This window comes from Lampris incognitus, chromosome 14 (genome assembly GCF_029633865.1).
Source record: "Lampris incognitus isolate fLamInc1 chromosome 14, fLamInc1.hap2, whole genome shotgun sequence".
Taxonomy (NCBI): domain Eukaryota; kingdom Metazoa; phylum Chordata; class Actinopteri; order Lampriformes; family Lampridae; genus Lampris; species Lampris incognitus.
Genome location: NC_079224.1, coordinates 18,293,151 through 18,317,505, shown reverse-complemented (window position 1 = coordinate 18,317,505; position 24,355 = coordinate 18,293,151). Strand labels below are relative to the sequence as shown.

General features: G+C 46.7%; 1 protein-coding gene across 1 annotated transcript in view; it reads right to left on the bottom strand.

Moving 5' to 3' along the window:
• Positions 1–24,355, bottom strand: part of b4galt2 (UDP-Gal:betaGlcNAc beta 1,4- galactosyltransferase, polypeptide 2) — a 243,398-nt gene that overhangs the window by 187,826 nt on the left and 31,217 nt on the right. Inside the window, exon 2 of the mRNA XM_056293237.1 lies at positions 10,294–11,561. Coding sequence (XP_056149212.1) covers positions 10,294–10,645 — 352 coding nt within the window. The 5' untranslated portion in view covers positions 10,646–11,561. The remainder of the gene's footprint in view (positions 1–10,293; positions 11,562–24,355) is intronic.

The window sequence follows — 24,355 nt, the reverse complement described above, 5'->3', positions numbered from 1 at the left end:
TGCTTCTGCTGACTTATAAAATCCTAAATGGGCTGGCCCCATCTTACCTGTCTGATCTACTCAAACAGTATATTCCACCTCGAGCTCTCCGCTCTCAAAATACAGGACTCCTGTGTGTAGCCAAAGTTAAAAAGAAGTTAGCTGGCGTCCGGGTGGCGTGGCAGTCGATTCCGTTGCCTACCAACACGGGGATTGGTGGTTAGATTCCCCGTGTTATCTCCGGCTTAGTCAGGCATCCCTACAGACACAATTGGCTGTGTCTGCGGGTGGGAAGCTGGATGTGGGTATGTGTCCTTGTTGCTGCACTAATGCTTCTTCTGGTCAGTTGGGGGCGCCTGTTCAGGGGGGGGGGTGACTGGGGGGAATAGTGTGATCCTCTCATGCGCTACGTCCCCACGGCAAAACTCCTCACTGTCAGGTGAATAGAATCAGCTGGCGACTCCACATGTATCGGAGGAGGCATGTGGTAGACTGCAGCCGTCCCCGGCTCAGCAGAGGGGGTGGAGCAGAGATTGGGGCGGCTTGGAAGAGTTGGGTAATTGGTTGTATACAACTGGGGAGAAAAAGGGAAAAAATAAAAAGAAGTCAGCTGGTGGCAGGGCCTTTTCCTATCGGGCCCCGTTCTTGTGGAATAACCTGCCTGCTGCCGTCACACAATCAGAGTCTGTTGAGTCCTTTAAATCCAAACTTAAAACTCATCTTTTTGCCTTAGCTTACAATTAGCTGCCTTTAAATGGAGTACTTCATGACCTGTACTGCATGGTGGGTCAGTTTCTCTGTCAATGAATTTACCAAGCACTGTTCTGCCGACGAGATTATAGAGTATAGATTACGGACTACTGCAAACTGTTCTCCTCTCTCACGTCTTTTCTTTCTCTCTGAATGATGTCCTCTCCTTTCTCTTCTTCTGTGTATGTGAATGGTTTGATGTGAGTCTTCCCCATGTGCATGTGTGGCCTGTCCTCCTCCCAGGTCTCCATTGGTGATGGTGGCTGCCACCTGGACACTGCTTGGCATCTTCCTCATCACATTCTTTATATATCTTATAAATCCATATAATTTTGTCATCCTGTTTCAATGTTGTATCCTTCTTTCTCCCTGATGTGTGACTAATATCTTTTCTTGTCTCTTCTTCCGTATATGTGAATGGCGTGATGTGAGTCTCCCCTGTGTGCATGTGTAGTCTGTCTTCCTGTCAGGTCTACATGGCGATGATGGTCGCGTGGCTCGGGCCATGGGCTGTTCCGGAGGCATCTGGACATTGCTTAGCTTCCTCCTCATTATATTCTTCATGTATTTTATATCCATCCATCCATTACCTGAACCGCTTATCCTGCTCTCAGAGTCACGGGGATGCTGGAACCTATCCCAGCAGTCATTGGGCAACAGGCGGAGAGACATCCTGGACAGGCCGCCAGGCCATCACAGGGCCAGAAGGCATATCTTTCATAATTCCATTATAATTCTGTTATCCTCTTTCAATGTCGTATTCTGTAAATTGTGTTTTATTCTGTAAACACAACATCCATTGCACATTGTCCATCTTGGGAGAGAGATCTTTCCTCTTTTCCTCTCCCTGAGCTTTCTTCCTATTTTTTTTTCTCCCTGATAAAAGGTTCTTTTAGGGGAGTTGTTCCTTGTCTGTTGCGGGGATCTAAGGACAGGATGTTGTAATCATGTAAAGCCCCCTGAGGCAAATTTGCAATTTGTGATATCGGGCTAAACAAATAAAATTGACTTGAATATCTACCTAGCAAAATATAGAAAACAACAATTATTTCCTTGCTGATAACTTGTTTATCCAATAAAGCTGCTGCGCACAAAATATATTGTATTTTTATTAATATATAGTGACAATATTTAGCTACATGAGAGGTCAAGATCGAGCCAGTGGAGGAGCGATACTTGACTAGGAGTATCAAGAGAGAATAGAGCACATCTCAGAGCTTCCATGGACTGAAATACGGTTGGAAAATAGGCCAGGACACTATGAGACGCTATCAGAAAGAACTTTTTACATGTGCCATAGAGATGCATTTTGCATTTAAAGAGAGTAGTGCGAGTAGTATCCCATACCAAAGTCAAAGATAAATCTTTCATGGAGTTACAACAACAGTGAATAAATGCTGATGCTCAACGTCTACCCATGCTATCAATTTTTCACCCACAATCTGCAGCAGATGCGCTGACTCCAAAAAAACACAATTGACTCTCAGGAGCCATGTCTGATGTGGACTTACAGATCTTCCAATAGTGGAAGAGAATGGTGCTCATATTGAAATGCAGAGAGATATCTATAGACCGGGAGTGTACATGTTGTTGCCTGGTCCGAGGAGTTTTGCATCAGCAGCCAGTGCTTTAGACCCAATGTGCTTTGCAGCCGAGCACCTGCCTCAGTTGAAATTGCTCCAATAACTTTGGTGTAAGTGTGACGTTTACATCTGCAGTTTACTCTGGTTTATTACACCTGTTTAAACATTTTAAGGGATAGAAAATGAAATATAAATAAATGCATGGGTTGGTAGCTTGTAATATTGAGATCTCAGGCATGTTTGACAATTTGCGAGAAGGTTGTGAGTGGTTTTATATGTCTGTTCTACTGCCACTAAAAGGCGCCACGTAGTCGGGTGGAAACTCCGTAAGTGTCACTGTTCAGTACAGAAGGGCGAAACGCCTAAACCGTGATCAGCTTCCACAGACGAGACAGTGGAAAGTGACTGGGAAGGCAGCGAGCATGAATTAGACTAGCAGTGTCCCTTAGCAGACCAAGTGTCCTCCTATATTGCCTAGCTTTTTACATGCATAGCCAAAATTACCAGACCAAGTGTCCTTCTGTTGCAGCCACCAACAGCAGGAAGTGGAAAAGGGGTCCTCAGGGTTATAGCTGACCATGACACTGCCTGATTTATTCAGGATTATAAAAAAAGATGGCATTGACAGAAAGTGAGGACGCAACTTTGATAGGCAGTTTTTTATGGAAAATATAATTTAAAGTTCACTTTACGTATTATGTTATATCTTATTTAACCATTCATTTCATTTGTTATTCATATTTATGCATTTGTAGCATATTTAAAACACTTTGTTTGCCAGTTTGACGTTGTGACCTCTTGCTGAGGACAGGTTATGTGTAATTTCCGAGTACAGAGTCTGCATTTTAACAAATTCTTAAAATTATATTAAATTAATTTCATGAGTATATGCAGGTCCTTCAGATTTAACTTTTAAAGTATTTTTATTGTTATTAATTTCTGGATTTTTAATGCACAGAAGACTTTTCGATGTAGGACATGTTTTGTCCCCAAGAATCAGCAGTGTATAAAGCTGGTTGACGTAATGAGCTGCGATCTGCATGCTTCGAGTTTTACTCCCCTGTATGTTGAGCTGATGTGACGCCACAGCATTTACGCGAGCGCCTTCCTCGAGTGGTTAAAAGAGATTAAGCGTCGACACCCATGACATCAATTCTGCTCAAAAAATTGGCTTTTGGAGACAGCTCTCTCAGTTATTATGAGGTCTATATTTTCAACCATTCGTTTGAATGGCTAGTTTATATCATAGTGTAGCAACCCTGTAGTGCTGGGAGGGGGCGTGTCCTGGTGATGTTGAGCCCCCCCCCCGGGGGGGGCAACTCTGATTGTTGTGTTTACAAACCACAAGCGACAAATCCTACTCGTTCTACCTTTGAGGGATGTAGCCTAAACCCAACTGACCAATGCTGACAGGACCCACATTGTATACCCTGCTTTTCTTCCACAGCAGGCCCCACATCAACCTGGCAAACAGCCAGCAAGCTCACATGTGTTACAGGCATGTGTGTTCCTTTTCCTTATTTCTTAGCTCGGAAAATAGCATGATGCTGATAGGTAAAATTTATCAACGTCTCGGTTACACTTTTCTAATGAATGTTTGCCTTAAAAGTCCCAATCACTAAACAAACAAGAACAGAGAAAGAGAGAGAGAGAGAGAGAGAGAGAGAGAGAGAGAGAGAGAGAGAGAGAGAGAGAGAGAACAAACCCTTGGCTGTCCCAGTATACCAGCTGACAGGTGCTGCCTATGCGAATGGCTAGAATCCACCGTCTCCAGTCTAAATGTGTGTGTGTGTGTGTGTGTGTGTGTGTGTGTGTGTGTGTGTGTGTGTGTGTGTGTGTGTGTGTGTGTGTGTGTGTGTGTGCCTATTTCTGTACCTAACCAAGGTCTCTCTCTTTTGGTCCTCACTACCCCCTCACATCTCCACCTGCTCCTTCCTTCCTCCCACCATCCCTTCTCTTCCTGTCTCTTCTTTCTTCCTCTCACATGCACACACAAACACACACACACACAAACGCACACACCTTCCCTTCTCCACCACCTGCCCCAACGCCACATCTCCTTTCTCCCTCTGTTCATTCTCCATCATCTCTTCACTCCACTTCTCCGTGCACCATACTACCATCAATTAGCTCACTCTCAACCTATCTTGCCTGTCAAATCCCTCGCTTCCCCTTTGTAGCGTTTCTTTTCTGTCGTCTCTCCCTCCCTATCTCTATCTCTCACTCCCTCTCCCTCCTCGCACCTGTGACTGAAACACAGACACACTCAGTCTTTCTCTGCCTTTCTCCTTCTCATTACAACCCGCGGGCATCCACCCCATCACTGAGAGAGTGAGAGTGAGACAGACAGACAGACAGACAGACAGACAGACAGACAGACAGACAGATGGAGAAGGAGAGAAAGACAGAGACAAGCTGTGAAGATAGACCTGCACCTGGCATGAATGCCAATTAAAGAGTTACCGACAGCCGACTCCTGACCAAACAATGGGATCAGGGAGCCTCAGCCTTAAACAAATCCACCTCACGGCTTTATTTACTGCTCGTAATCTGAAACCACATGACAAAACCTGCAATCAGACCAAAGATGCTCGCAGCAAAAACTGCTAATGTGGCAACGCACCGATCTGTTTGTTACGGTGCAAGGGATTAAGTTTACAAATCTCATTAGCAGGTGCAAGGAGAGAGCGAGAGAGAGAGAGAGAGAGAGAGAGAGAGAGAGAGAGAGAGAGAGAGAGAGAGAGTCACGAAAGAGAAACATATTTTACATTACAAACAAGTCATAACTAGAAATATCAGTCATGTAGCGGTGAATATTAAAAATAAAAAACTGAAATAAACAACACAACTTGTTTCATCAGCGAGCAGTAATTGCGTTGGATCGGAATAAAGGAGATTTCGCCCACATCTTCTACATTTTGGGGAGATAATGGAGGCTAAATCGCATCGCTTTCTTCCGCCGTTGAGTCGTAGTATTAATCATTAATTGGCAAATGCACCCGTCTGATCCCCTGCAGAGAGACTTGATTTGCAGCAAATTGTGGGGGCTTAGTGTGAGTCCAGCTTAGTTGGGAGATAATGGTCCTAAGTCGGTCCCCAGCACAGAAGACCATTCCCCGTCATGTTGTCATTTCCAGAAGATTACAACACAACTCTATTATTACCACCAATGATAAATGAAACGTTTTTCATATATTGATTTAGTTGGCTAGCGATCTGCTCTTCCAGTCTTATTCTGCGAGAGAGGTACAACCGTATATTCTATCATCTTACTTTTGTTTTCATGGACTAAGTCATCAATGTACTTCATGACAACAAAACATCTTAGTCTGAGGTTGTGAGAGACATTTGTTCCCCGATTCTTTCCTCCCAGTTGGCTTTTGCAAACCATATTTCTGCATCATGGGAAAATTCTGCACGTTTGAAAACACATTTCAAGATATCCATCCATCCATTATCCAAATTGCTTATCCTACTCAGGGTGGCAGGGATGCTGGAGCCTATCATATATGTATATATATGTATATAGAGCGTTTTTTTCCGAAACCGTCAATGGTGTTGAGTGCTCAACTAACGAGGAGCGGAATATCAACACGGATACAGGAAAAAAAAAAGGTTTTTTTTTAAAAAAGATGTAACCTGAGCTTGCAAAAGATGTAACCTGAGCTTGGCAGAAAAAAATATTTTATTATTTGCAGACCTGATATGTCCACCTTGAATAATAGAAACGAATTGGCCACCAGTTGTAGACACTGAAAAAAAAAACTCCTTTGTATTATTTTCTCCCCCCCCATTAGATGATACACATATGACATTTACTAGGTTTTTTACATATGCTTTTTTAAAAAATATGCTATTTTAAATATGGATTTTTTAATTACGCTATTTTAAATATGGGTTTTTTTAAATATGTTTTTTTAACTACATTTCCTCCCAACTGTGCCCCAACACCACCCCAATATATAATTCACATGTTACCTTGTTATATTTTTAATGCACGCCATTTCAACAGGGCCCTGGCCCCGAAATGCTTCTCAAAACAAACCCCAGTCCCATTTGTTGTAATGTTTTCTACCCCTCCATGGGTTGCTGTGCATCATAAGTACCTACCCCATTGGCTGTTATAATCTGAATGTTTCCCCATCTGATTGGTCGCTGTCCAACTGACATTAGGGGTGTGACGTTGGGCAATGTAACGATATGACTTTTTTGCGAAAAAAACATTTGCAGCTGATGAGTGTGAGATGCACGAAACAGGCCTGTACTGCTATGCATTAAAATATTTTTCCTGTATCCGTGTTGATATATATATGAAATATTTTGTAGTGTATTCAGGGGGCCGGGAACCACTGCAGTTGGGACGTGAACCCAGGTTGCCTGCACCACAGACAACTGCGTTAACCAGTCATCTAAAGGGTCAGACGCATTAGCCAACTGGCTAGCGAGTCTACTCATTCATGGTCATTACAAAATTTTATATATATATATATATATATATATATATATATATATATATATATATATATATATATATATATATATATACATGAAATATGCCTGCAATATTTTCAACATATTTCAAGATATTTCAAAATAGTTTTTACTTGGACAATCATCATTTTATTCTTAATATGCTGTGTATTTGCCCTTCAGTATTTTGTTGCTACTCTTTTCTATCTGTTGCTGACATTTGTTGGTCAGAGCAGTTTGTAACTCGGTCGTTACAGTAATATTTTTAAGCACGTCGCTTTCATCACCACAGCTGTGCCAGTGGAGCTGTGAGATGAATTTTCCTGAACTCTGAAGCTGACTCCAGAACAGTAAAAAAGCAAGGCGGACTTGACCAGCAGGGAATTATCTGGTGGTGTTGTGATTTCTTTGCTAACTTGTAACATAAAAGTAAACATTAAAGCAGAGTGAAGCAGTTTTTTTCCCGTTTTTTTCCTGCCGTCGTTGGGATGTGGAGGGGCAGCCTGGGATAAAGATGCTGAGATAAACAAGACTGAGCTCAGTGGTCAAGCCCACTTGAACTAATGCAAAGTAATGACAGTGGAACTCAGCTCGCCGGCTCGCCGGCTCTCAAGAGCTCCATTATCTGTGTGCCTTTGTGACAGATAATGGAGCTCGTGAAAGAGAGAGGAGTGTGTGTGTGTGTCTATGTGTGTGTGTATCCACTATGTAATTATAAATCCGGTAAAGCATAGGCTTAGTGTGACTCAGTCAACCTTCTATTGGTTTGCAGGCTGTGTGATACTGATGATATTGGGGTGTGTGTGTGGGGGGGTGGAGGTGGATGAGACAGAAAGAGAGCGAGTAAGAGAAAGGAAGAGAGAGAGAGAGTCTGTTTATGTGTGTGTGTGTGTGTGTGTGTGTGTGTGTGTGTGTGTGTGTGTGTGTGTGTGTGTGTGTGTGAACATAAAAGGCCTTTATCACATATGAATTGTCCTCTCTTAGTTAAATTGGGAGTACAGTGTTTGTCTGCGTGTAACTCTGGGACTGAATTGAGGAGCATGTTTATGTAGATAATGATGCTGTTAGTTAATGAGAGACAGTTTTTTGTTTTTGTTTTTTTGCTGATGAGAGGGATTCATATTCTTCTTAGAAAAACTATGGGACGGGCATCCGGGTAGCGTAGCAGTCTATTCCGTTGCCTACCAACATGGGAATCGCCGGTTCAAATCCCCGTCTTATCTCCGGCTTGGTTGGGCGTCCCTATAGACACAATTGGCACCTCCTCTGGTTGGTCAGGGTGCCTGTTTGGGGAGGAGGAGGAACTGGGGGGAATAGCGTGATCCTCCCACAAGCTACGTCCCCCTGGTGAAACTCCTCACTGTCAGGTGAAAAGAAGCGGCTGGCAATTCAACATGTATAAGAGGAGGCACGTGGTAGTCTGCAGCCCTCCCCAGATCAACAGAGGGGGTGGAGCAGTGGCCGGGACGGCTCAGAAGAGTGAGGTAACTGGACAGTTACAGTTGGGGAGAAAGGGGGGGGGATAACTATGAGACAAGGAGTTCTTTCCCCTTCCATTTTGTATTGGACCAAGTTTGAGGCAGGAACATCAAAAACTGCAAACTCAATCTTTTTACAAATGTCACACCAGAACTACACATTAAAAGGTAATAGTGGTAACACTGCAATGAGATGTCTGACAAACTGTGTGTGTTTGCAGTGTTGTGGTGGCAAAACACAGAAATGTTATGTTTGCAATACACACTATACAGCAAATCCCACTTGCTATTCCAAAAAAATTGATCAGATTGTTTTGAATCGATCGGCCCTGTTACCACACCGCAAGTTCAAAATGAATGGACTAAACTAAAATAAACTGAAATGAAATAAAACAGTTAGTTGAGCAAGCTGGTATTAACCGGCAAGTACTTTGCATTATGTCAGTTTTTTTCTGTACTTTCTTTCCTCTCTTGTCAGCGGTCAGGTATTCAGTCATTGAACTGCTCCATAGAAATCAATGGCAGCAGACTGCACACTAACACTTTCTATCAGCTGGTACATGGACTGCATTTTATATTTTATATTTTATACAGCGCCGTTCTAGTCTACCCACCACTCACAGCACCTGTGCCTGACATGTAAGACAACACCACAATGAAACCTGTAAGTGTGTGTGTGTGAGAGAGAGAGAGAGAGAGAGAGAGAGAGAGAGAGAGAGAGAGAGAGAGAGAGAAGAAACGAGGGCATGTGTGTGTGAGAAAAGAAACATTTGTATGTGTGTGTGTGTGTGTGTGTGTGTGTGTGTGAGAGAGAGAAAAGAAACGTGTGCTTGAGTGCATGAGAGCGAGATGTGTGTATGTATGTGTGAGAGAGAGAAAAGAAATGCATGTGTATGTGAGAGAAATGTGTGTATGAGAGAGAGACAGAGAGAGAAAAGAAAAGTGTATGAGAGAGAGAAAAGAAATGTGTATGAGAGTGACAGAGAGAGAAAAGAAATGTGTATGAGAAAGAGAAGAAATGTGTATGAAAGAGAGCGAGAGAGAAAAGAAATGTGTATGAGAGAGAGAAGAAATGTGTATGAGAGAGAAAAGAAATGTGTATGAGAGAGAGAGAGAGAGAGAGAGAAAGTGAATCTCTACTAATGGCTTTTCTGTGAGTCTATAACAGTGAAATACTACAGTGTAAATCGTTGACATTAAATCTTTTTTATGTTTCGGGTTGCCACGGAGAAAAAGAAAGGAGGGAAAAAAGTAAACACAGCTGCACTCCCGCTAATTAGAACGAGCCAGAGGATGCATGTATTTACAGCGGCGTCAGTGGTATCCTCCGGCTATCAAGAGCTCATCTCTGCTGTGCATAATAGTCATCAATAATCCGCAGACCTGCCTGGCTCACATCAGCATCACACAGCAGACACACACGGGCCGAGTCAAGACAGACAAGCAACCCAACGACCACCGAGACAGCGCTACACACCGCAAATGAATGAAAAATAACACAACGCTACCCCCCCGGCAACAAACCACATGACTCACACAGCCAACTTTTGCCGTCTGTCAAATAAATAGATCAACAACCACGCTAAATTTCTACCCAAGCAGAAATTATGCCTCGTCTAGTGTAGAACAAGTCAATTATGTATCAAATAAAACACTGGTCAAGTTCACAATTCAAAAAAACCAACGGTTCTTCAGTTAGCAACATACACAACCTGCTTTAGTCGGAAATTACAGCGGAATTGTGGATGAGAGAAAGTGCAAATAATGTGGAAATATACACAACAGACATGCATGCACACACACACACACACACACACACACACACACAGGCCTGTGGTGTGGCCTGAATGAGGTTAAACTGGAAAGCGGACGGAAGCGAGGTACAGCCTCTTCGTTCGGGTTATATGTGTGTATTCAATACAAGCCGGTCGATTCATTACAGTGAGAGCAGGTATCATTCTTCCTTAATGACAGTTTAAAACTCTGTACTTTGTCACTCAAATGGTATTCCACAAATGAAGGTCATTACTTACCCAGCCCGGGGGGGATCTCGGGGCATGGCGGCAGCAGCTTGGGCGAGGGCGTGTGATTGGTCTCGGGCTTGGCGCTCGGCAGCAGCTGCTCACCCGTGGCCAGGTAGCTGGCCAACGTGGCGTTGGGCCTGGACAGGTTGTAATAATAATAATGATGTCCGCTCCCTCCGGGGGCCCCGCTCCCGTTATTCCTGGATCCGTTTCGTCCGTTGTTGAAGCGGCTGAAGAGGTCAAAGCGCTGGGAGTAGACGTCAAAGTACAGGATCATCATGATGAGGAAGTGGAGCAGGCAGAGCAGCAGCACGCCTTTACAGATCCGCTCCAGAGTCCGGCCCAGCATCAGCCGGGTCATGGCCGACGACGTTGACCGCGCCACGATGGCCAGCCGTGACGGTGCTGGCGCGGCGCGGCTACGGGCATGCGCTCGTCCAGACAGCCAGGCGGGCAAGTGTCCCTGACTATTAGAGCTCTGAGGAGGGCATGAGGTACGCCTATATCTGACTATCTGACTTCTGCAGGGGTCATGGGTCAAGATGGAGAGGATGGGCAGTCATCTCAGCCAGTGGTTCTTGGCGTCTGGGTCACTGGCGTGTTTGGAACAGGTCGCCAGATTCCCCGCATGACAAAGGCACTGGCATGTGTTAAACGAGCCTATGGTAGGTCACAGGGTGGATGCAGGTCCCCCCAGCTTGGGTCATAGGTGGACCTCTTCTGGATTGAGGTTTGTGAACCTGACCAAGCCAGTCAAGTGGTATCCCTTCTAATCTTAATGATATGCGGTCATTGTTCCAGTTCTGTTAGGATACAATAAAAGAAAAAAAGTAAGGCCCTTGTAAAACTTTCCTGATATGGGCTTGTGCTTGTCTGACGAGTCAGTCACAAGCCGAGGGCTGGGTGGTGATTAGCTAATCGGATGGGCTATCACACTATCAGAAGGAAATCAGTTAGGGGGAATAGTGTTTTAGGCCTCCAGGCGGTCAGTAAACCAACTCGCTGGCATGCAGTAGTCTATCACTGACAGACGCAGAGCCTCGAAAATGAGCCGACAGTAATTTGGCATCTCCCTGGTGTTGGCCTCTCTCTTTGTTGCGGTTGCTTAGTCATAGAGTCTCACACACACACACACACACACACACACACACAAACACACGCACAAACACACACACAAACACAGCTTGTTGATCGTCTCACAAACACTGGACTCTTGCCTGGTCATCTCCCGGTGCACAGCCTCTTAAGCGGAGCAACTTCAGCGAACGTTCAGGCACCTGGGAGGAAGAGAAGAGTCAGGCATATTACTATTTATTACCAAACTGCTTGATCACAGGTTTAACTCCTCCTCGTGTTACCTCCGGCTTGGTCGGGCGTCCCTACAGAAACAACGGGCCGTGTCTGCGGGTGGGAAGCCGGATGTGGGTATGTGTCCTGGTCGCTGCACTAGCGCCTCCTCCGGTCGGTTGGGGTGCCTGTTCAAGGGGGAGGGGGAACTGGGGGGAATAGCGTGATCCTCCCAGGTGCTGGTGAAACTCCTCCCTGTCAGGTGAAAAGAAGCAGCTGGCGACTCCACATGTATCGGAGGAGGCATGTGGTAGTCTGCAGCCCTCCCCGGATCGGCAGAGTGGGTGGAGCAGCGACCAGGACGGCGCAGAGGAGTGGGGTAATTGGCCAGGTACAATTTGGGAGAAAAAGGAGAAAAAAAATCCCCCCAAAAAAAACAACCCAACACAACAGTATACTACATGATTCATGATGCAGCATTAAAAAGAACATCGCTGGTTTTCTCATGGTGCAACACCGACCACAAAGGCCGTGTACCTCGCTGACCTGCTTAGTTGAATAACACTGAAATAAATATATAAATTCTGTCTCAGTGGACAGGAAGGGGGAAAAATTGTGTATATGAGTGTTACCTGACGTAAACAGATTCGACAACAAAGAGCATCTATGCACACAAACAAATAAAGAGCCTTGAGGAAGGCTGTTCAGTGGAATTGAAATGCCAAGTCAATTTTCCAGTCAAATGGTTTAAAAAGCATTTATGGTGGAATGGGAACGCCGGTGGGAATGCACATCGCGTTGAACATACATGTGACGGGAGAAGGGGGACATGATGTCAGCCGGGGCAGGGGGCTTCACACGTCTCCCACGGGCAATGTCATCTTAATGGCTTTTTGGATCAATCAGATGATGAGGCAGATGTGTGTGATGGGATCTCAAACCGACACAGGTGTTTGGGCTTTTTCTTTATCGGTTCCTGACAGCAACGGTAATAACTGAAACAGGACACAGTAAACACTGTCTGATGTTTTTTTGATTTTTTTTTCTTTGACTGTGAAATCAGGAATCAGGAACATTTATCGTTTCAGCCCATGCACCTGCGCACAGGAAATGAAACAAAACGTCATTTCTCCCAGCCCACAGCAGTGCAACACAAAGACACAAACACATATCCTAACTACAAGAACATATATATCCAACATATCCGGGAAAAAAAATTCACTGCCCAAGTGAGTGAACGCCAGCATGGCTGTCGGAACTGCCGGTCTGCATGAGCTAGCAGTTAGCTTAGCCTGCGCCGCTTCCGCGTCCTGTCAGACCGCCCTTGGTGTTTCCTCCTCGAGTGCAGCTCCGGGCAGGGCCGTGGTCCCTCGGCCCACCGGATGCAGCAGACCAGGCTCCCCTAGCCAATCCGACGCCAGCTCACCCAGCCAGACACCTTCGACACACCCCCATACTCCACACGATGACACCAAAAACACAGTCAAGGCTAGGCGAGGCCACCGCCAGACCGCCGTCGGTGTTATCGGAATTGCCGGTCTGCATGGACTAGCAGTTAGCTTAGCCTGACCCGCTTCCGCGTCCTGTCAGACCGCCCTCGGTGTTTCCTCTTCGGGCGCAGCTCCAGGCAGGGCCGCGGTCCCCGGGCCCACAGGACGCGGCAGAACAAGCTCTCCCAGCCAATCCAGCACCAGTCATCAAACGAAGACACAAATGTAGACGCAGATGTGGACAAAGACACCGCATGGACGGTAATGGGTGAGGCCGCCGCAAACGTGAATTGACGCCGCCATCTTCCCACACCTGAAGCGGGAATCAGAGGTCCTCTGTATTAATGTGAGCATGGTCGATCGCAGTGTGCGCTCATGACGCAGATCGGAATAGCAAGAAACCCAAACAGGTAAGTAACATGCCCCTGGGAGAGTAACCACCGCCAGGAGCGAGGTGCGACACTTTACAGTGCGGTCTCGTGTCAAGAACAAGAGCAGCATGAGAGTAGGTGACATTGGTGGTAATCGACGTGCTGCGGGGGAACGGAAAAACTCATTACCCTGACATATTCACGTCCGTTTTAAACGTTCCCTCGCTAAATCCTATCTGGATGCAATCTAAATTACAGACGTACTCTGGTGTCGGGCGGTTCGGTGGGACAAAGATTCTTCTTTGTAATCGCTCAATTTTAATCCTCCGCCGCTGGCATCTTTTTAGACACCACGCACGGCGTGTGATGCTCCCGTGAGAGCACACATCAACACCCCAATCTGACAAAGATGGTCATCACCCGGCGCGTGTGGACTATTTTCCGGCATGCATATTTACTCACTTGCCTGTTGTAGTGATGTGTGCAGTGCTCTATTGAACTCTGTAGGTAGTTTAACTTTTATTCATAATTTCATATTCAATTTTCTTTTCCATTATTGATTTTTTTTTTTTGCCTGGGTCAGCCCTACGTCTTGTAAAACAGTCCTGTACAGCTCCTGTCAAATGAAAGCTAGTATGAGGATGGCAGCTTGGCACAAGTAGTGCGGCCTGTCTTGGACTATTAGGCAATTAGTGTTTAACCATGCTGGTCCTCTTTGGGTACTTTCTTTTCAGCAAGCTGCAGCAAACTGAAATATATCTGCAGCAGTTTACCTGAAGGCCGCCGTATGTCCAGATAGCTGGCCGCCTCTCACCCTGTCTGTCTTTCCTCCGTGGACAGCAAAGTGGATGCTGCCAAGACTGAACCTCAGGGTGGGTGTGGGTGTGTGTGTGTGGGGGGTGGGGGGTGAGCGGGGTGTGATTGTGCATGAGTGTGTGCACGTGCCAGTCTATAAAATAAAAAAGTGTTCGTTTTTTAGAGAGGGATTTCTGCTGCTGCCCTCAGGACCCTGACACACAGCACAGCACTCTCACCCCAGCCCAGGCGCAGGTCGGGGTTTAATTTCCAGCTGGGCCGCTCTGCACCGATTCCAACAAGGTTGGTGTGCAATATTTTCAATTACCCAGTCAGTCAGAGACACTGGTGTTGCCCCATCCTCTGCCCTGTTCTGCTTCAACAGTACCGCTCAGCGGTCAGCCAACAGGTATCCCGCCGTGTGTGTGTGTGTGTGTGTGTGTGTGTGTGTGTGTGTGTGTGTGTGTGTGTGTGTGTGTGTGTGTGCACGCGCATGTCATTGGTGAAAAATGACAGTTCATCTCCTCTACCCTGAGTAAATAAATTTAAAAGAACAATAAAAAAAATAGATACATGGAGATGAAATGAGAGAACCCCATGGAGACGGTGGTGGATACCGTGCACAGCACCGCTGGTTCTGCTGCACCTGTTGCTGAGAGCAGCGCCAGCCAGCTCACCTGACAAAGCCTGCCTTTTAACTCGCTCACGCTCTGCTCCACCGTCCTCCCTCGAGACAAGCAAAACCTTCCGTCGCTTGCCATTCTTATTTTTCGGTTTCAAAAAAAGGTCAGTTTGAGGAGGTCAGAAGGTCCAGATGGAACACCGTCGCTCACCTGCTGTTTTGGTCAAGCCCATCTCTCCCTCTCTCTCTGGAGGGAACCTCACGTGGAGCTGCCAGGTGCTGAATCTTTCAGCCCTGCACAGTTTTCACGTTATCTCGGGAGAGACGATGAAACGGCAATGATTGTCAGTAGCGTTTAAAGTCGGTGAGGGGTGAAGGACACGAAAAGGAGGAAAATATGTGTGAGTGTGTGCGTGTGTGTGTGGGGGGGGGGCTTCATCCACTCCGTTTGTTAAAGGAGAAACGTAATCTCCCTCCCTCACCCCTGCACCCCTCTACGGCAGCAATAACTTCTAACAGCCCTCCGCTTTATCTCATCTTCCAATTACCGCTATTATTATGATAATAATAATAATAATTATTATTATTATTATTATTATTATTCAGTTATTCCCATTTAGATATGCCATGTCCCATCTGAGGTAGTGCCTGTCTATCTTTCTCCATTTGTAATTGGACTGCACTTTACATAGCGCTTCTCTAGCTGCAACAGCCACTCAAAGCACTTTACAATCAATGAATGTCACACACACGTACGTCACGCGCACACACACACACGCGCGCGCGCGCACACACACACACACACACACACACACACACACACACACACACACACACACACACACACACACACACGGCGGTGTCAGCCATGCAAGGCGACAACCAGTTCATTGGGAGCAGTCAGGGGTTCGGTGTCTTGCTCAAGGACACCTCAACATTTTTGCAAGGAGGAGCCGAGAATCGAACCGACAACCCTCCTGACGACCTGCTCTACCTCTGAGTCACTGTCACCCATTTCTATTACTTTTCTATTCTTAAGGTGAATGGACAGATAAGCCACTGGACAACCTCAGGATTACACAACTACTACTACTACTACTACTACTATTATTATTACTACTACTACTGCTACTACCACTACTACTGCCACTACTACTACTATTACTACTACTACTACTACTACTACTACGACTGCTACTACTGGTACTACTGCTACTACTACTGCTATTACTATTGCTGCTACTACTGCTAGTACTACTACTGCTGCTACTACTGGTACTACTGCTACTACTACTACTACTGCTATTACTATTGCTGCTACTACTGCTAGTACTACTACTGCTGCTGCTACTACTACTACTGCTACTGCTGTTACTAATGTTACTACTACTACTAATAATAATAATAATGAGAACAATATAAACTTTGTTGACATAATTCTTTTATGAAAGCAAAACAACATTTGCTGAAACAGGAAAAACAAAACAACAGATATATATAACAAATAAAAATGGATAAAAAGAAAGAGAAAGAAAGAAAGAAAGGACAAGACAATAAGCAAAATAAAACAAATAAAGAAGTGTTATGTGAGGACCTCGTGTTTAAAGCCCATTTTAAGAAGTGGTTTATGAGAATCCCCGCAAAGTTTTAGCTGCCTCCGATGATGGACTGTTTAATCTGCAGGTAGGTATGCTACTGCTACACATTAATTAAGTAGGCTGTGGAGTTAGAAAACAACGAGACAGGAGACGTGAGAGTAGACGTAGTCGAGGTAGTTTACTAGCTCCAACTTTGCATGTCATACGTTCGACAACGACACTGAACTGACTGTGAACTGGAAGCGGAAGTGCATTATCTGACCCCTCGCCTCTTCCCTTAAAGGTACACCGTCCTCTTAGGTGAATGTCTCTCGATATATAGATGTGGGTCACCACACAGGCCCCCCCAGAATTCACCTAAACAAAACAATGCAAAACAGCAAAAGTGCAAGTCATGAACATAAAAATAGACTCTACAACAGAACAGTCAATGACATAGTGCAAAGTCACGGGGAAAACAGGTGACGAGTCGGGGGGAGGACCCTGCGGCCATAACGGCTGCGCTTCACAGGAGGGGAAACAGATGGGGCCGAAACCCGGGCCATAGGCGGGGCCGAAGCAGGAACAGAGGCAGGTGCCGGGGCCGACCTAGGAGGGCGCCCCCGCCGCGGGGGTAGGGCCAATTGCATTGGCTCCCCAATGTCCAAGTGAGCGGGCTTGAGACGGTCTATAGCGACCCGCTCCGGCCTGCCCCCCATGTCCACCACAAAGTTCTTATCCCCCGCCTCCAGGACGCGGAAGGGCCCGTCGTATGGGGGCTGCAGCGGGGACCGATGGCTGTCGTGCCTAATGAAGACGTACCTCGCCGATGGCAGATCCTTGGGGACGTAGGACCGGGGGAGGCAGTGTTGAGACATCGGAACGGGAGCGAAGGCACCGGCAGCGCTCCGGGACGCACTGAGGTGAGAGGCGGCCGACCAGGGAGCCGTAGCATCCGGAAGAAACTCCCCCGGAACCCGCAGGGGCTGGCCATACACCAGCTCAGCGGAGGAGGTCTGGAGGTCTTCCTTCGGGGCCGAACGCAGGCCGAGCATGACCCACGGGAGCCGGTCCATCCAGTCGCAGCCAGTGAGGCTTGCCCGCAGAGCGGCTTTCATGTCCCGATGGAACCGCTCACAAAGTCCGTTGCTCTGCGGGTTGTACGCCGTAGTGCGGTGGATCTTCATCCCCAGGTGCTCAGCGACCGCCGTCCAGAGCTCCGAGGTAAACTGGGAGCCCCGGTCGCTCGTGATGTCACCAGGCGTGCCGAAACGGGCCACCCAGCAGCCGATGAACGCCCGCGCTACCTCTGCTGCCGTCGTGGAGGACAAGGGAATAGCCTCTGGCCACCTGGTGGCCCTGTCCACAATAGTGAGGAGGAAAGTATAACCACGGGAGGGGGGCAGGGGACCCACCAGGTCAACATTGACGTGGTCAAACCGCCTCTCTGGAACCACAAACGGCGGCAAAGGGGCCTTGGTATGGCGGTGCACCTTGGCGCGTTGGCACGCCACACACGAGCCGGCCCAGGCTCTAACATCCTTACGGAGCCCAGGCCAAACGAACTTGACGCTCACCAGCTTGGTCGAGGCCTTCACTCCCGGGTGGGAAAGGCCATGGACGGTGTCGAAAACTCGGCGCCGCCAGGAAGTAGGCACCAGGGGGCGCGGTTGACCGGTGGAGATGTCACAGAGGAGGGTGGTGTTGGCCGCATCGAACGTCACTTCCTCCAGCTGTAGGGGTCGACCGGTAGTCTTGAACGGTCGCGTCCTTGGCTTGGTCCGCTGCCATAGCGGCGTAGTCGAGTCCCAAGTGAACGGCGTTAACAACTGCCCGTGAAAGGCAGTCGGCGACGAAGTTATCCTTGCCCGACACGTGTTGTATGTCCGTGGTAAACTCGGAAACCGCCGCGAGATGGCGCTGCTGACGCCCAGACCACGGTTCTGAGGTTTTGGCCATACAGAACGTCAGCGGTTTGTGGTCCACGAAAGCGGTGAACTGTCGGCCCTCCAATAGGTACCTAAAGTGTCTGGTTGCGAGGAAGAGACCCAGTAGTTCCCTATCAAAGGTGCTGTATTTGCGCTCTCTCTCACGGAGTTCTTTACTGAAGAACGCCAACGGCTGCCAGCCCCCCTCCACCCACTGCTCACACACGGCCCCCACGGCGTAGTCGGAGGCATCCGTTGTAAGGGCTATGGGGGTGGCAGGCGACGGGTGAGCTAGCAGCGCAGCGTTGGCCAGCGCGGTCTTGGACGTGCCGTTGGCGGCGTCCATCTGGGGGCTGTGACTGTCGGTCATCGTGTCCACAGCTTGTGCTGGTAGTATGCTGCGTTGAGCGCCAGAGTCAACCAGCAGCCGTCGGCCCGACAAGGAGTCTCTGATGAACAACAGCTTGCAGTCACGGCCGGCGCCCATAGCCGTTAACGAGCGCCGGCCTTGGCGTTTCCCTGAACCCTGTAACTGCAGGGTTTGCGACACCGTTTTGCTTTTGCCCCAAACCTGGCATGGTAATAACAGAGCCCGTCGTCAGGTTGGCGGCGGGCTGTCACCGCAGCCGCGGTGTCCATATAGTCGTACACAGGTGGTGGTGGGGCGGTCTGGTGGGGTAGCAGGGCATGCACAAACTGTTGCCGGTTGGCCAGGAAAACCCTGTCTGCTTCAGCAGCCAGAGAACGGTAGTCCTTGGAGGAGGCGGCGAGAGGAGAACTGGCCAGTGCTGTGCGTACAGGTGCGGGGAGCTGCCTCAGAAAAATGTGTGTGAAAAGAAAGGCCGGATCAGCCGATCCCAGCACAGACAGCATTTTTTCCATTAACTCAGACGGTTTGCCGTCGCCGAGGCCATTCGGGGACAGTAAACGGTCTGCCTTCTCCAGCTCCGACAGTTCAAATAGTTTCAGGAGGAATGTCTTTATAGCATCGTACTTGCCAGCAGCTGGCGGAGCTTCCAACAGCGTCATTGCTCGCGCCGTTGTCGATGCGTCTAACGCCGCCACTACGTAGAAGTACTGCGTTGCATCCTGCGTTATCCCTCTCAGCTGGAACTGGGCTTCCACATGTTGAAACCACGGCCGTGGATTATGCTGCCAAAAGCGGGTAGCTTCACAGTAGCGGTGTAAATGCTAGCGTTAGCAATAGCCATGTTGTTAGCACCGGCGTCGTCGTTGTCAGACATACTCGTATTAGTAGTTCGATCACGTCGGGGTCACCAATGTGGAGTTAGAAAACAACGAGACAGGAGACGTGAGAGTAGACGTAGTCGAGGTAGTTTACTAGCTCCAACTTTGCATGTCATACGTTCGACAACGACACTGAACTGACTGTGAACCGGAAGCGGAAGTGCATTATCTGACCCCTCGCCTCTTCCCTTAAAGGTACACCGTCCTCTTAGGTGAATGTCTCTCGATATATAGATGTGGGTCACCACAAGGCCTACAATTATAAGAGACGTCTTGAGATGATGTTTCACTCGGACTCACCATTCATTTTTGCGTTTTGAAGCATGGTGTGTGTAAGTATATACAATACTATGTAACGTAGACTGCTAGCAATAGGCGATGGGTAGCCTATTCCAACTTCATTAATGGCGGAATTATGTGCATCCATTGGTTTTGCAAGAGCGCTATGACCCTTATTACAGGCTATAACATAACATGGAGTAGATCATCCAAAATATTTAGAAAATACCGTATTTTTAATGTATTTCTAACGTCTTTACTCATTCCAGTGTCCTGTGATAGGCCTGGAATGGTTATTAGCGCGAGCGCAGGAGTGCAAATCAGTAAAGTTCCAACAGCTGGTTAGAACGCCATTTTTGCGTCATCCGAAACTTTTTCCCCGGCCGGAACAAATTTATTGTGACACTCCACTGAAAATTCTAACCCAGGGGTCTCCAATTACTTTTCATAGCGGGCCACTTTTAGGGCCACTTTTAAAACCACGGGCCACTCAACCTCCAGCAGCATGTTGTTCGTTAGTTTGTTTTGGTGTCGATACGCAAGTGAGGGGGGCTGGACTAGCCGACAAGGGGAAATGCGGGGTGGAATTGATAGTTACAAGGTAGCATTTCTTGTTGGATTGATTGCTGAAATTATGTTTGGAATAGTGTTCCCAAACAAAATGTGTAGAAATACCAGAAGGAAGAAACAATTTTTTATTTCCAAAAAAAATTTAAAGGTTTTTTTTTTTTTGGTAGGGAAATAAAAAAAAAATTCTTCCTTCTGGCATTTCTCCAAAAATTCTCGCGGACCATAAATCAACCCGTCACGGGCCGGACGTGGCCCGCGGGCTGCCTATTGGGGACCCCTGTATACCGAACGCTACCGAACAGCTGGTTAGAACGCCATTGTCGCGTCATCCGGAACGAAAAAGTTCCGGTTGCGTCATCCGGAACTTTTTTTTGTAACTGTGACAGATGTCAAATCCGCAAACTGGCGTGGAGAGCCAGGAGGTCAGAGCTCACGTAAAGCTAACGTTAGCCAAGTGATGGTTAGCCAGTTAGCTAGTTAGGGCGGCTAGCACGGATCACCGAAAAAACGGGGACAGAGAGGGGAAAGACAAGACGGTAAACAACAGACATACATACAAAAGGCGACGAAGACAAAAAAAAGAAAACAACAGCGAATCCAGCCGACAACAGCGGAGCAGTGGCAAAGAGCGTCTACGACGCCTGTAGCAACCAGTACCTGTGGTTGAGCTACATTTAATTGTAAAAATGGGTCTACATACAGTGTCAAGCTTTAAAATAGAACTGGTTGTGGTTCTAGCCCTAGTATGTACAGGACAGCCTAAACGTCAAGATATGCTGTACTTCACTACTTGGACAGGAAGAGCTAAAAACTTAATGCCTCACATAAATGCTGTCAAGGAACAAGCTAACTTTGTCAGTAAGAACAGACTTGTGTTGGACTCTGGGACAATGGAATACCTTAAGAAAACAGGTGCTGTGGAAAACAGTAAAGTTGTCATGGAACTGGATATGGATGTGTTTGCTAAAGCTAGAGCGAGGATGTCATCGGTAAAAGATCCCAGAGTGACTCACTTGTACGACAATCTGCAGCATGCATATAAGGAGTTCAGCGATAACAACTTTTACGCTTCAGCCTCAGACATCCTGCGTTTTGTTGCCTTTACAGCGTACTCAGATCAAGCTGAGCAGTTAGTGTATCACGACGCAGACATTAGATTCAAACCTTTACAACAAGGTCAACATACAGACTTGCAATCTGGTGCTGATATGAAGGTGGTCATGATAACCTTAACTAAGCGTACAGATCAGTCCTTTGTCAACCAACTGTCTTTTGTAGAACCCAGCTTCTTCTACGGACATACAATATACAAGTACCCACCATACACCCAGTTTAACTCAGATTTGATTTTCATGAGAAAAGCAGCCGCGACACGGTCTGCTGTTACAATTGGAGTGTTGCAGTGGAGGACAATAGCTGCAAGTCGAAGATCTATAGTTGAGAAGATTGTTGGTAATGAGAAAACTACAATGACTGTACATGATGCAATTCACACAACTCACCCTGAAGATACTATGTTTGTGATACCGTCTGAAACTTGTATGTTGCCTCATAGACAAAGTGCACCTTTATGACCTGAGTACACTCCAGCAAGGCTAAAAACTGTTTACGTGGGTGCTATAGGACTGAATCCATTGGATGTTCTACTTGGGAAAGAGATGGAGGCTAAGTACACAGCTGCTGGTCCCCATTCAGCCTATATACAAAGAGGCGGTGAGACGTACCTTAGAAGGGAAACTTCTATTTTTCTGCGCACGCTTGAAATTAAAGGAGAAGTTGACGTCAGAAGGTCATTCCTGTTGGAATCAGCACTCAATCCAGCTGATGTCAATGCTGTGTCTCGACAAAATGCTCAAAATTGGTTTGGTGATTCAAAGGGTGATTATCCAGATATACCAGTGTACACCCTAGAAGAGGAAGCTTTCATAACAGCCTCAGATGACTATTCTTCTATATCTTCACAAGAACACTCAAGACCCTCCAGTTCTGAACTACTTGAAGTCAACACAGCTGTCAAAGGTAATTCTCAAGTTGAAACTGAACACATCTCCACTCCTAAAGAGGTGAACGTCCCTGCACCTGAAAATGTGGATATGTCAAAGATAAATTTAGACATGAGCACACTTAAATTTGGGTCCAATGAAGAAGATATAGACATGAGCATACCTAAATTAGGTGCCAATGAAGAACAGATAAACGTAGACATGAGCACACTTAAATCTGGGTCCAATGAAGAAGATATAGACATGAGCATACCTAAATTAGGTGCCAATGAAGAACAGATAAATGTAGACATGAGCACACTTAAATTTGGTTCTAATAGAGAGCCTCACATTGTCAACCCAGAAATAGATGTCAGTGCTTTCTACAAATCCATAACAGGATGTGGACAGCACAGTAAGCGTAAGCGCAGGGCAGTGTCAAGCTGCTCACTATATGACCAAGAAAACTTTTCAGTGAAGCAGAATGGTGAGTTCTTATTCAAAGACAAATGCCCCGTGAGATTTACAAGAGAGGACGGGTCTCTGAGGATGATAGTGGAATCTACCTTGAACGCCACAAATATCATCAACTGAGCAATAACCAAGATCCCAGCAGCTCTGGTCAAAGCATTTGCACAGAAATGGAGAGCTATTGTAGAAACAGCTCGCATTCAGTTAGAGAAGCTGATGACCAATCCTGAATTGGAATCTATCATGAAAGACATGATGGCTGAAGCTGTTGGCTAACAACCCCAATCATGAACATGGCTGGTACAGCAGCCAATGTGTTTTTCTTTGCTCAGAATGTCCGCAATGTTGCTGAAGGACATCATAGCCCTACAGACTACTACTGGTTGACAAGATCTTCAATGCAGATGTTGTCTCTGGTGTTTGATAGTCTAAACCCTGCAATGTTACCTATGGTCTCTGTGGATGTGTTAGTGACACTCATAACACAAGGAGAATATGCAACTCACATGGTACGTTTAGTTACTAACAAACTCCCTCTTAACGCTAATGACGTGGAGACTGGGAGTGACTAGTTTTTTTGGGTCTAGAACGTGGTTGGCCTATTATGAAAAAGTAGCTAACTTGCAGCGTGTCAATAGTGGGTTTGTGAACTCTTTACTAAAGGGTTGCGGACAGTAAATATGGTAGTTGGGTTTCCTGTATCCACAGTCATTAATGAATGGCATAATCAATATGGTAAAGAATGTGTAGCAAGGTCAGTTGAAGTGTGGCCTGTTGTGTTAAAACATGACCCGTCTCCTGCTGAATTTGAAAAGGAGCACATTGTGCTTCTGAAAGAGGTATACATTGGTGACATTGAGACTCAGCAGTTGTGTTACCAATTGGCCCGTAGAAATTGCTTGTTCCCTAATCGAGGTTTGTTCCACAAGTTAATGGAGTCTCTGAGTCAAAATGTGGCTGCGTTGCCCAACAATGTTGGCTGTGTGTTTTACAATCAAATTATACCTAATGCAACAGACCCTTGTGGTAATATGGTCAGATTTAAAAATGATGCGGTTGATAGAAAGAGGTTTGTATTTGTAATCACAGAAAACGGTGACCCCCTTATAGAACCTCAACTTAAGGCTATGACTGTAAAAGCGTACAGTTAAAATGATTTCACGACCTGTCAGATGGATGAGAGAATCACGCACGTGTTCCAAATGGCTTAATGTCAAGGTGAAACGTCCTTCTTTCCTTACAAGCAGAGCTACAAATGATAACATCTTCAATGCACCTAACTGCAGTTGCTTGACTCAGTGTATTACTCGCAGGTATATTGGCACTGAGACAAGTGAGGTTGTTAACCCCTATGTGTTTAGAAAAACAGGGCCGGCACACCAAGAAATGGTACTGTACGTAAATGCACCTGCCGTTGAGGTACCCAGACTTCTCACAACACCAGCTAATGA